The sequence below is a fragment of the Mercenaria mercenaria genome, chromosome 6, assembly GCF_021730395.1.
Source record: "Mercenaria mercenaria strain notata chromosome 6, MADL_Memer_1, whole genome shotgun sequence".
Classification (NCBI taxonomy): Eukaryota; Metazoa; Mollusca; class Bivalvia; order Venerida; family Veneridae; genus Mercenaria; species Mercenaria mercenaria.
Genome location: NC_069366.1, coordinates 52,970,246 through 52,984,877, shown reverse-complemented (window position 1 = coordinate 52,984,877; position 14,632 = coordinate 52,970,246). Strand labels below are relative to the sequence as shown.

The window sequence follows — 14,632 nt, the reverse complement described above, 5'->3', positions numbered from 1 at the left end:
TTTACAATTCATATAAAAGTTAATTACATCATTAGAAATATTGTTATGTGAGACAATTTGTCATTTATTATCAAAAAATCAGGAATGACAAATTTTTCAAAAATAAGCTCACTAGAGCAAAGGAGTCTAATATCGACCCTCTTCTATTATCGACCCCCCACCCTTAATTGATACTTAATCACATTTATTACTAGAAATCATGTGATCATGTCATTCACTGTCATTTTTACGTCACAAATTTTCTTCATGCGCCATTTTGAATGTTTACATACAGTGTGACTGCATGAGATAAATTTCAGTGCCAACCACTACATCGTCCGTTAAGGTAGGTATCTTTCTGTTAAATCAAATTTACCGTTTTTATGGATCGAATCAGTTTAATTTTGTATTTAATCCTACTATACACATATAGAACTCATTTCTATCAGCCATTTTTGTAGTCTCATGCAACTTCTGGAAAGATTATGTGGGGGTCGATAATAGCAGATTGAAAATATGACCTTCTGCTATTATCGACCCCCAATTAATTAAATTTATATAATTTCTTGTTGCTTTGAGAAAAGCACTTAATTCATAACTTTAACATGTCCAAAACATTGTGGAATGATACTTATTTCACTTGGGTATTGATTAAATTTTACTCGGACTTATCATAGACTCTCAGTGTAAAATTTCAAACTTTTAACTAAAATAAAGGTATTAAATCAATAAAACATTTCAATGAAACTTCAAAGTTTTGTTGTTTGTAGCATCATCTGAAGCATGTGCAGTGAAAAATCTTGATTTTATTTTTAAAATAGTGTGATATTTATTTCTAAAGTCACTATTATGTTCATTGTAAATATACTTTGTTATACCAAAGTGGAAACTGGCAGGTACTCTAAAATGCAGCTCTCTGATTGGTCAGTTAGAAACCCTAATGTTCTGTGATGACTCATGATAAAGTTATGAATGCACATTTTAGTTGATCACAAGGATTAAAAATCTCCTAAAATAAAAAGAAAAACAGCGCAGAGTCTCTGAAAGTTCGTCATAGTCTGATGTTTCTATCATTTATGATGATAGTGACAGTTATGACGATTTTGACGATTCCTCTGATGGACAAAATGATGATGGACAGTGCAGACAGCTTAGACCAATGTCAGGGGTGTGGTCAGTCTAATGGGAAGCCAAATGAGTGAAAAGGCTGTGACGAATGCCCAGGAAGGTGGCACATTAAATGTACTAAGCAACCAGAACTTCACTTGTTGACTCCAGAGGACTTAAAAAAAGTTAATTTTAAATGTATAAAAATTGAGTGCTAAAATATGTTGTTAAGGCTGTAGATAATAATGGATAATCAACTTTGTTTGAATGTTTGAATTATTTATCTCTTGTGTGTGGCTAATGTTATATTACAAATAACTATTATCTAACATTTACAATTGTCAGTCAAAAGACCAAATATGAAACTGTGATAGTATGAAAGACCAAATTTATAAATAAAAAAAAACACACATGAAATAATATTTTCCATGAAATCGTAGTAAAGTTATGCTTTGTTTATATGCTCAGTTGCGTAATTTCAAATTGCAATTATGACAATAAAGGACAAATAAAAATTAACTTAGTATTAAGTTAATAATAATATTATGCTTGATTTTCAGTGTTTTCAATTTAAAAAAAAAACAACTAGGGGGTCGATAATAGCAGAAGTGGGTCGATAATGGCAGACACATGTCACGAGACAGAATATTAGACCATACCGTATTCTGTAATGTAACAAGTGTTTTTATTGGTTGAAATCGACCAATGATAGTTTGTCTCAAATATATGTGTCACTTTGTCTCCGAAAGTGAAAGTAAGAATATGTACGATAGATTTTGGTCTTAAGGGGTCGATAATTGCCTCCTTTGCTCTATATGTTCTTTTAATGAAGGATGAAGATGTTATCAAATTAGTAATTTCCCATACTTTCATAGAATGAAAACACTACGTATTTTATGCCTAAAATTTTTGGAAAAAGTCATTTTTGCCAGTTTGCCACAATATATCTTGTATTAAATGTAAAAAAAAAAACCCCCAAAAAGTCTTAAATACAAATGTCAAGACGAACCTACACATAATGAGACCTTGTTGCTGCCTCCTCAATGCATATAAATTTAAATATTTCAAAACTAGGAGATTCAGGATATTGATTGTTTTAATTGAGTACTTTTAAGTATTTGATTTGGAATAGTAATTAGCCCCTGCCTTAAAATTTCTGCATGAAAAGCATTATAATTTAGTTATGACATGTTTGTAACCATGGCAACAATTATGGCAGACAACACCTGGACTACAGAAAGATGCAGATTTTTTTTCACACCTGCATTGCAAAAGTATATTACCATGTGGCTGTGTAAATGTCAAAGACAAGAAAGATTGAAATGCAGTTCTCAAATAACAGGTTTAAAAAATTTCCAGATCTTATGCTAACCTTTAAATAAATTTTGTCTTTAATTTCAGAACTTTTAGATTTGCAGTTTTTCTTTGTGCTGGCTTTGAATACTTAACCCTTACCCTGTTAAATTTCTATAATGAACTTGCCCATCTTTCAATTTGGATAGTGCTATTAACTGTTAAAAGAGATACTGACTGAATGGCGAACAGAGCAGATCATGATCAGACTGCATGGACATGCCAGCTGATCATGATCTATAATGGTTGCAAAGGCAGAATCAATCATGCCCAGTATGATATGGGTTAATTCAGTTTGAATTTGATATCTTTAACAATGTGAACCCCGCCCGCTTAGCTCAGTAGGTAAGAGCGTTGGTCTACGGATCGCGGGGTCGCGAGTTCGATCCTCGGGCGGGGCGTATGTTCTCCGTGACTATTTGATAAACGACATTGTGTCTGAAATCATTAGTCCTCCACCTCTGATAATTCATGTGGGGAAGTTGGCAGTTACTTGCGGAGTTTGTTTTCATCAAGTTTGGCATAAAATGTGTACACAACACTGAAAAATGGTAAAGTGAGTGAAAACAAGTGTTAGTTAATTATTGGTAAAAAAGGATGAATGTGGATTTCTCCATTATTTTGAAAGCTTTTCAATGGTTTACTCGCTTCTGCACAGTATTTTTGGTTATTTAGGATATCGTGCACAAATCACATATCTATAAGTTTGTACCACATATCATTTTCACAGTACCCACATTTTATGGATTTTTGATAGATAAGATTTTGGCCTAAAATGTGTGATAAAGTCTCTTTTAGGCTGATCTTGGTCTGCACACTTTGCTATTCAGTCAGTAAATTTTGAGTGAACACCCCTTCAAGTAATAAATGGTACTATCCAAACTGAAAGACAGAACAGTCACTTTTAGAAATTTAGCAGGATAAAGGTTAAAGACCATATCTGAAATGTTGACAAATGTGGGCCCTGGGTCTTTGTTCATCATTCATTAGACTCAAGAACTCCAAATTTTCAATATGCCATAGTACGTTTTTAGCTCGACTTTTTAAAGAAAAGTAGAGCTGTTGCACTCGCCCCAGCGCCTGCGTCGCTGTTGGTTAAAGTTTTTGATTAAGTCAAATATCTCTGTTACTAACAAAGCTATTGACTTGACAAAGAACTAACAAAGTCTACACCATGAGAAAAAATCCCCATACCTCTGATTTGAATTTTAACAGAGTTATGCCCCTTTTTAACTTAGAATATTTTGGTTAAAGTTTTATAAAGTTTTTATTGGCAACTTAGCTCTAATTCAGAGTCAAGCGTGCTGTCTTACAGACAGCTCTTGTTGAGCAAGTTATAATAATAATGAAATTTTCTTGAGCTATATTTAGTTGCAGAATGCACTTTCATACAAAGTTTCATTAAAAATATACTTTAACAGTAGAGGAAAGAAAAAGAATCAGGTTTTATAAGTTATAAGCTCATGTTAAGGTGTTACTTTGCTGCAGCTTGTTTTCAGTACTATGACTTAGAGCTTCACGAAACAAATTCCTGGAATATCATCTCCGTAAAAGTCACCATATTTCATAATTTTCTTGTTTTGTTTTCCGATCAATATCTTCATGTAATCAGTTTTATGAACAGAAAATTATGTTTGAGGGGTTGTCATTTCATCTGATTTAGATGATAATTGGAGAAGAATAGAATAAAGAAATGCATGTTTTGTTCTCAAGACGTTCCGAAAATCAGAAGTGATGTCTTGGAAAAAATTTAATTTACTGTCTCACAGTTCTATCAAGTTTTCTGTAAAATTTCTGACATTTATGGTTCGGAAATAATCTGCTTACATGAACTGAAACATGGACTGATTTTATAAGTAGGAGTATGGTCTGTGCAAAAGAATATGCAGAACTGACGACTGAAAATGTTGAAACTTGCGATGATAATGTCTTATTATTAACTATTTTTTAGCTCGACTTTTCGAAGAAAATGTAGAGCTATTGCACTCGCCCCAGTGTCCGCGTCCCTGTTGGTTAAAGTTTTTGATAAAGTCAAATATCTCTGTTACTATCAGAGCTATTGATTTGAAACTTAGAATAGTTATTTACTACCACAGTCTACACCAGGAGAAACAATCCCCATAACTTAGATTTGAATTTTGACAGAGTTATGCCCCTTTTTAATATAGAATTTTTTGGTTAAAGTTTTGTAATGTCCAATATCTCTGTTACTATCAAAGCTATTGACTTCGAAGAAAATATAGAGCTATTAACTTCGAAGAAAATGTAGAGCTATTGCACTCGCCCCAGCGTCAGCGTTGGTGTTGGCGTCGTCGTAGCCGGTGCACGTATGGTTAAAATTTTTGATAAAGTCAAATTTCTCTGTTACTATCAGAGCTATTGATTTGAAACTGAAAGTAGTTGTTTACTATCACAGTCTTCACCAGGAGAAACAATCCCCATAACTCTGTTTGAATTTTGATAGATTTATGCCCCTTTTAACTTAGAATTTTTTAGTTAAAGTTTTTGATAAAGTCAAATATCTCTGTTACTATCAAAGCTTTTGACTTGAAACTTGAAATAGTTATTTTCTTTCAAAGTCTACACCAGGTGAAACATTATCCCCATAACTTAGATTTGAATTTTGACAGAGTTATGCCCCTTTTTAACTTAGAATTTTTTGGTTAAAGTTTTATATAGCGTCCAATATCTCTGTTACTATCAAAGCTATTGACTGAAACTTAAAGTAGTTATTTACTGTCAAAGGCTACACCATAAGAAACAATTTTGACAGATTTATGCCCCTTTTACTGGCAAAGCACTAATTCAGAGTCAAGACTGAGAAAAGTCGAGCATGCTGTCTTACGGACAGCTCTTGTATTATTGATTGTCAGTCGTATTTCAGTCTTAGAGAATTTTATAAAAAAAGTCTTGTTTTGGGGAAGAAATGTTTATATGACTTTATTGGAGTACATGACTTCAGTATTGTGTAAAAAGGACATTATCGCTAAGTTAAGGGCCGCTAAATAAAATCCTATAGTTCATTTCAGAGCTGCTTTACACTTCACATTTAGAGAACATATTAACCTTTTTCCCCTGCTGAGAGCAAAGGGATAAAGCTTTGGTGTTGTACATCTGGCTGTCCATCCGTGCCTGAGACTGTCTGCACTGTCTGTGCCTCCATCTGAAATAAAAATGCTTATAATTAAAAAACATATTCTAGTTAGAATCACCAAACCTCACATACTTACTAATTACCACATGACCTATGCTCACATTTAGTATTATCCCCCTTGACCCAGTAAAAGCAAACTTTTGCCCATTGATTTTGTAAAAAAATAGGAATTTTTGACAGTATTTAATTAACCTATTGATGGATTTTCAATGAAACTTAATATAAATATAGGTCACTATAGGGCAGTGGTGCTTGCACAACTTTATTAGGATCTCTACTGTTACTGTACAGTTATTGCCCTTTAATTCTTTTAAAATTCGTAATTTCCCATATAAGACAGTAACCCATCGTTGGATCTTGATTAAATTTAAATCACAATATAGATCATTGAAGGGCTGTTGTGTATGTGCAATTTTTATCAGGATGTTTTAACTTACTCTAGAGTTATTGCCCTTGAATTATTTCAGAATCCTTAAATTCTGACATAAACTGTGTAGCCAATTAATAGAAATTCATTACTTAGAGTGTTCAAGAATAAAACCTTTCAACAGGGGATACCAGTTCACTGAATTTGCTTGTTCTTAGCATTACTATATACTTTTCATAAAAGACTCCTAAATAAGAGTCAGAGGTGGTCTATATGCTAAGGGTCACCGATTTGCACATTAAATCCCTAATTTTGGCTTAGATATACACAGTTTGCCATCATTTGAATATAAACATGAAAACCATCTCAGCCCCTTCAGAATGCTCTATAATATTGTAAAAGTGTGATTAAAAAGTATCTTTTCAACATTGCATGTTTATTTTCAAAAAAACACAGAATTGTTTGACTGAAATACTGACCTTGTTTCCTTGAAGGTGCAATAGAAGAAATTATCAGCAAACTAAAACATGAAATAGACATGATAGAGATGTCTGGAAATACCTAATCCATGTTTTATACTATGCAAAGATTGTCACTGCACATATGACATTGAATGAGTTTTTTTTTAAAGAAAATCTCATGTATCTGTTTATTTAATTTTCTTGAACTTGTATTAAGGTAGACTCATAGGTGATGGGTATTTAATACAATCAAGCATGTGTTAAACAGCCACCATAGGAAATGACCCATTCTAGTCGCATGAGACAAATGGCTGTTACAATTAGAATTGGGAAGTTAGTTGACTTTTAAGCTGCTTAATGCTAGTGGCTGCTTGAAACCACTTAGACAGGTTTGATTGTATATCATTTCAGCTGGTTAAACGACAAGCTCAAGATGAGGCCCCTCCTGCGCCAAAGCCAGCACCCAAGCCAGCAGGGGTTAAGAAATCAAGAATGCAGAAGAAAAAGAAGAAGAAAGATCCAAATGAACCACAAAAGTAAGTATTCATATGTTTGATAATGAAAATTTAACAAAATCAACATTTTTATTATTAGAGCCGTGTCAGTACATTGCAGTGCCTTTGATGAAATTAAAAAAGATAATTTCAGTAGGTTAAAGTAAAAAGTTAAACATCTTTAACCTTTAGCCTGCTGGCAGTAAGTGATTTTGCCTTTGCGACCAGTGCAGACCAAGAGCAGACTGCACGTCCATGCTCTGCACTGTTTGCTATTCAATCAGTAAATGACCTTTTGATGATTTAACAGTACTTATAATTCATGTTTTCTGTAGGTTAACACATTGTCTTTCTAAGTAAACACTTCTTGTTTACTTACTATAGCGGACCAGTACTGACAGATGAAAATTTCCGCGCAGTTACGTATTGTTCGAATGCAAATTTAGTATTCTCTGCAGCAGAAAGCCATGGTCTTGTATCAGACATGTTAACGTCAGAACAATGCCAAAGCACCATACATACCAGAAATTACCGAATGTCATGATGAACAAATAGTCTGTGCCCATCTCTAAGCTTAAACACCTTATCTACTTTACCATGTATCTAATTGTTCTGTCTGCTTAACACATTTTCTGTCTTTTTAGCTCACCTGTCACAAAGTGACAAGGTGAGCTTTTGTGATCGCGCGGTGTCCGTCGTCCGTCCGTGTGTCAGTGCGTGCGTCCGTCCGTCCGTCCATAAACTTTTGCTTGTGACCACTCTAGAGGTCATATTTTTCATGGGATCTTTATGAAATTTGGTCAGAATGTTCATCTTGATGATATCTAGGTTAAGTTCGAAACTGGGTCACGTGCCCTCAAAAACTAGGTCAGTAGGTCTAAAAATAGAAAAACCTTGTGACCTCTCTAGAGGCCATATATTTCACAAGATCTTCATGAAAATTGGTCAGAATGTTCACCTTGATGATATCTAGGTCAAGTTCGAAACTGGGTCACGTGCCATCAAAAACTAGGTCAGTAGGTCTAAAAATAGAAAAACCTTGTGACTTCTCTAGAGGCCATATATTTCACAAGATCTTCATGAAAATTGGTCAGAACGTTCACCTTGATGATATCTAGGTCAAGTTCGAAACTGGGTCACGTGCGATATAAATCTAAGTCAGTAGGTCAAATAATAGAAATACCTTGTGACCTCTCTAAAGGCCATATTTTTCATGGGATCTGTATGAAAGTTGGTCTGAATGTTCATCTTGATGATATCTAGGTCAAGTTCGAAACTGGGTCACATGCGGTCAAAAACTAGGTCAGTAGGTCTAAAAATAGAAAAACCTTGTGACCTCTCTAGAGGCCATATTTTTCATGAGATCTTCATGAAAATTGGTCAGAATGTTCACCTTGATGATATCTAGGTGAAGTTCGAAAATGGGTCACGTGTGGTCAAAAACTAGGTCAGTAGGTCAAATAATAGAAAAACCTTGTGACCTCTCTAGAGGCCATATTTTTTACGGGATCTGTATGAAAGTTGGTCTGAATGTTCAACTTGATGATATCTAGGTCAAGTTCGAAAGTGGGTCACGTGCCATCAAAAACTAGGTCAGTAGGTCAAATAATAGAAAAACCTTGTGACCTCTCTAGAAGCCATATTTTTTACGGGATCTGTATAAAAGTTGGTCTGAATGTTCATCTTGATGATATCTAGGTCAAGTTTGAAAGTGGGTCACATGCCTTCAAAAACTAGGTCAGTAGGTCAAATAATAGAAAACCTTGTGACCTCTCTAAAGGCCATATTTTTCATGGGATCTGTATGAAAATTGGTCTGAATGTTCATCTTGATGATATCTAGGTCAAGTTCGAAACAGGGTCATGTGCAGTCAAAAACTAGGTAAGTAGGTCTAAAAATAGAAAAACCTTGTGACCTCTCTAGAGGCCATACTTGTGAATGGATCTCCATAAAAATTGGTCAGAATGTTCACCTTGATGATATCTAGGCCAAATTTGAAACTGGGTCACGTGCCTTCAAAAACTAGGTCAGTAGGTCAGATAATAAAGAAAACCTTGTGACCTCTCTAGAGGCCATACTTTTCATGGGATCTGTATGAAAGTTGGTCTGAATGTTCATCTTGATGATATCTAGGTCAAGTTTGAAACTGGGTCAACTGCGTTCAAAAACTAGGTCAGTAGGTCTAAAATTATTAAAAACTTTTGACCTCTCTAGAGGCCATATTTTTCAAATGATCTTCATGAAAATTGATCTGAATGTTCACCTTGATGATATCTAAATCAAGTTCGAAACTGGGTCACGTGCGGTCAAAAACTAGGCCAGGTATAAAAATAAAAAAACCTTGTGACCTCTCTAGAGGCCATATTTTTCATGAGATATTCATGAAAATTAGTGAGAATGTTCACCTTGATGATATCTAGGTATAGTTTAAAACAGGGTCACATACCTTCGAAAACTAGGTCAATAGGTCAAATAATAGAAAAACCTTACGACCTCTCTAGAGACCATATTTTTCAATGGATCTTCATGAAAATTGGTCAGAATTTTTATATTGATAATATCTAGGTCAAATTCAAAACTGGGTCACATGAGCTCAAAAACTAGGTCACTATGTCAAATAATAGAAAAAAGGATGTCATACTCAAAACTGGGTCATGTGGGAAGAGGTGAGCGATTCAGGACCATCATGGTCCTCTTGTTGATCACATTGCCTGCCTGCTTAAAGAATTTAAAGAAAATATTTCCGATTTTGTGCTTATAGGCCGGTGTCAGCATATGCCTTGTTTTTCCGAGACACACAAGCGGCCATTAAAGGACAGAACCCAAACGCAACATTTGGAGAAGTTTCAAAGATTGTTGCTTCTATGTGGGAAGGCCTCGATCCAGATCATAAGAATGTAAGTACCCAGTTTTATAGGGCTAGTTGAAAATTCTGGCTTTTGGTTGCCATACTTAATACAAGTTTGTTATGTAACACAATTGATATCTCGAATATATTAAATAATGCTCATGCAAGTTTCAATGTAAAAATCACAGATATTAGCAATTCTGTTCAACATTTTTAAAAGCAGTTTGAATGGCTCAGTCACTAGTACTCACTGTCCAGTTTTCAACAGCATTCGTAAGGGATGGTGTTTTTAAGTGACATCTATATAAATTAAGGAACGAAATATCACCTATCATTAATTCATTCTTGCAAAAAAATAATTTATTGCTTACAAACTGGTTACCGGGGCACACATAAAAAAATCAGTCAATTTGGCATAGACACTTGGAACTGTATTTTCGTAATTATCTGCTTTACGAAGAAGTGGTTTTTGATAGACTAAATAGCGATTTATCTGCTCATTGAAAGGATAGATTAATGCACCGATCTGCTACAGATGCCTCTTTCTCTTATTTGAAAAATTGTAAAATGCACAATTCATAAATTTTAGATGATCCATTAAATGATGTGCCCTGGGACCAGGAGTTTAGGAGTACCTGGCATTTTAGCGATCATATTACAAGACCAAGCATTGATTTTGTATTTTATTGCAATTGATATTTTAAGTTTTTATGATGTTCATTTTTTAACCATCGTAATGCCAGAATTAAAATTTTGTTGCTACAATATAGTAAAGTGGTGTGCAGTGTTAAAGAGGTGTGTCAAATTTTTCGAAATTTAGAAGATATTTGTTTAGCTTAAAGGGGCATGCTGACTGATATATATCAGTATATCAGATTATTTCAAAATTTAGAAAATGCTTAAGCTTGTACTAGAATGAAAACATATTCGTAATCTGTATAATTGGTTTAAAAAAAACAACAACTCGGAAGAGAAAATCAGGCAGAAAAAATTTGATATAACAGAAATTTAGTTACACTTACCATCCGCACATACAGGAGAGTAGTGGCTAAAAGATAGCAGTGAATTCTTACTATTCAGTTGATTTTATGTGGCTAAAATAAAAACTGTGGCTAAAATGAATTAAAAAAGAAAAGAACAAAAGAGTAGTCACATTATTACTCTTCCATAAGATTTTGGTCTTTCATTTAGTTCTTCCCATCTGACAGTTTGTGTTGCGCATACGTAGTATTTAACCTTTAAGTTGTGAACCCGAGGTTTTGTTTTAGAATTCATTCAGTAAAATCTGAATGATAGCCCTTGACTTAGTAAAAAATGTGCATAGAGGGCCTAAACTGTAGCATGTACCTCAAACTCAATAAGTATTTGACCCTAACAGTCATGAAAACATTTTAAGAATATCATTCAGTATGTGAAATTGTGCATCTGAAGTTTTAAAATTTGAGAATTTAGTTGATTTTGAATACTGGTTAGATTTGCTACGTGTATCAAACATTTTGAAATTCTGACATTCAGCTGGAGGTGTGCCCCTTTAATAAAAAATGTAGAATTTTTATAAAGCATTGTCTTACTACTATAAAAGATTAAGTACCAGCTTGATTGATTGCTTTTCCATTAGATATAGATGAACATGGAAATATTCCTGATTATACAGATTACTATGGATTGAAATTGATGAAATGAAGTCCATTATTAATGAAATATATAGCTTTCACAGCATGGCTGTTAAGAAATACTGATTTTTAGTGTGTTAAAAGCACATCCATTTTGTAGAGGTGTAGCAGTAAATCAAATTATCAGAGTATGGTTCTGTTTTTAGTGTCCGGATTGATGAAAGTTACGATCCAATAACTTTCACTGATAGTATTTTTTAAATGAAAAATAATATTTTTGCCTGGATAACCAGTTCTCTACCAATTTGCATTATTCGTTAAACTGAATTGTTTAGTGTTGTAATAAATCCTAACATGGTTCGATTTGACAGCCTGTTAAAAAAAAGGTCAAGCTCTTTATATTCTGTGACAAACAACGGAACTTTGACAAGCAGTGTGGTTAAAAAAGCATTATGACTTCAAATTGTTGCATGATGTTGGGTTTATCACTACTCAGAGAAATGAAACCAAGCTTAATGTTTATCAAAATATTTCAGCGAACTCCTAAGAATGAAAAAAGTCCAGATCTCCTTGTGATTTATCATCTATTTTGCCAGGGTTCATCGTACAGATGCTTAGATATTTAGTCACTCGACCAACACCCTTATGGTTCAATTCCTGCGCATATGAACTCTGAACCGTGATAAATCAGGGGACAGATCGCTTGAAGACCGTGATAATTTGTTTATCAAATCCCCATACAAAAAATGAAGATAAAGATACTAATCCAAATAAACCTCTACTACTTGGTAGAAACCAAAAAAAATAAAACATAATACTTTCTCGAAAATAGTAAAAACTGGCATTTTATTATTTTTTCCAGTTATTTACAATTATAAAATAGTAAGTAAGACTGATAACAATGAATTATTGATAATATAGAATGTCATATCTTACTGTAAATATATTTACATTAGAATTCTTTTGAAGTCCAGAAGAATAGATTTTAATTTAGCTAGCAGAATTGCTTATCCTACAGAACTCTTTTGTCTTATGCAGAAATGAAATACAAATATAATGCCACAAATGGATTGAAATTGAGCAATTTTCAAGAAGATCTCAGACAAATTCATTTGAACAGTGAAATGCTATATTCTTTTTATCTTGAATTTTTACTATCAAAATTTCTGCTGAAATTTTATTTGACTGTAATACAGGTGTTTTATGCCTTGATATAAATTTGTTTTCAAGAAGAGGAAAATTATTAGATTTAGAATGTTTGCACGTCAAAATATTTGAATCAATTTGCACGTCAAAATATTTGAATCAATTATTCTGTTTGTAATACTTAAATGTATTTGTTCAAATTTATAAGCAGCTGACTGTTATGAGGTTATGGTACAAATGAAATGGTTTAGCCTGCTGGCGACAAGTGATTCTGCCTTTGCGACCAGTGCAGACCGAGATCAGCCTGCACATTCATGCAGGCTGATAATGGTCTGCACTGGTTGCTGTTCAGTCAGTAAATTTTCAATGAACACCCCTTTGATCATAAAGTGGTACTGCCCAAAATGAATGATAGACCAATCCATTTTAGAAATTTAGCAGGGTAAAGGATAAGGATGATATTTATTCACAGTGAGGAGACACACTTGAATTGAAGGTAGAGGGTCTTAAAAGCCATGTGATTTGTTTTAACAGGTGGTTGTTAGAACAAGTTTGACCGTGTTTTAGTTTGGATGCACTCCTGTGGATACTATTGATCGCTATTGCAAATTTGGCCTGACTTGACCAAAAAAACTATTGTTACTTATGTGAACATGGTGATTTGATGTAAGAAAAAAGGGCAAAATATCAAATCAGTCTCCAGCCCCTTTTTTTCGTGCGACCAGCCCAGTAACTTTCACAACCCGCTAAGCCTTTGTTTCATGCTTGGAGTCTTGTAACGGAAAATGGCAATGGGTAGTGTCATTTATGTTATGTGATAAAGTCTTCTCCGAAAGTCCATGGGACTACTTAGTAATTTGACAACAGTTTGTCGTGTTAATTATTACACAATATTAACTTAAAGCTGCAAGAAAATTTTTACAAGTTTATGAACATGTATAAAAGTGATTCTTCTTAATAGGAAAACTGAAATTTTGTTTGATTTATTCATAATAAAACTTTATGTCTCACAGTGGGACTGCTTTACAACCCTATTCTAATTAATTTATAAATTACAAATTACATTAATTATTGATGGATGCAATTACGTAATGAAAAAAACGTGTTATAATTTCATGATGCCACTGAATTTGAAACAACTTCAATCAAGCTCCTATTGATTTAGATCTGTCACTAATGCATTGTTTTTTTTTCAGTGTGCGTGTTTTTTTCTTCTTTCTGATGTAGTTGGCCTTTTTATTTCAAGTTACTGTTATACGTTTGATACGTGGGGCGATCTCATATTTTCTACATGTATCATATTACTTTTTCAAGGTCTAATTAAAAAAAAGTTAAAGCAATTGAAAATTAATAAGTACAGTCTCTTATCCCTGCTCATCCCTGCAGTATTTGATATGAAAAATATTTCTCTGCAGATACACAAACATGCAAATTTGAAATACTTCTTAAAAGAAAGATTTCTTTGGTGCATATCAAATTTTAATAGATACCTCATAATGTAACAATACAATTCTATCATGTTTTTATGCCTGAGCAATATTTTCATCCAAGCAGAAAAAATAGCAGATTTAAAAAGAAATGACTGCTGTTAGATTACACTGATGCTTCCGTCAAATCTTTCTGTTGTCCGTAAAACAGTACGGATGATGACTAATATATACATATGAGCCGTGCCATGGGAAAACCAACATAGTGGCTTTGCGACCAGCATGGATGCAGACGAGCCTGCGCATCTGCGCAGCCTGGTCAGGATCCATGCTGTTCGCTTTCAAAGCCTATTGCAATTACAGAAACCGTTAGCGAACAGCATGGATCCATGCTGGTCGCAAAGCCACTATGTTGGTTTTCTCATGGCACAGCTCATATCCTCTGTATATGATTTCATTTCAACAATTCAGTGGCTTGTGGTTTTTATGAGCTATCTATTTACGATCAGAGATTAATGGAAAAGGAAGATACAGAAAAATACTTAATACCACAGATGTTGCCCAGTGTCATTACGAGTCCAATACCTTTAATCTGCCAAATTTGATGTTAATATACTAATTAATATCCAGTTACCTAAACTTCTATCATTTTGTTTTTCTGGCATTTTTGTTTTACACGTTTT

General features: G+C 33.8%; 1 protein-coding gene across 1 annotated transcript in view; it reads left to right on the top strand.

Annotated features, from left to right (window-relative positions):
- Nucleotides 1-14,632, top strand: part of LOC123548876 (TOX high mobility group box family member 4-like) — a 41,556-nt gene that overhangs the window by 7,479 nt on the left and 19,445 nt on the right. Inside the window, exons 3-4 of the mRNA XM_045336494.2 lie at nucleotides 6,833-6,957; nucleotides 9,677-9,812. Of these exons, the coding sequence (XP_045192429.1) occupies nucleotides 6,833-6,957; nucleotides 9,677-9,812 (261 nt within the window). The remainder of the gene's footprint in view (nucleotides 1-6,832; nucleotides 6,958-9,676; nucleotides 9,813-14,632) is intronic.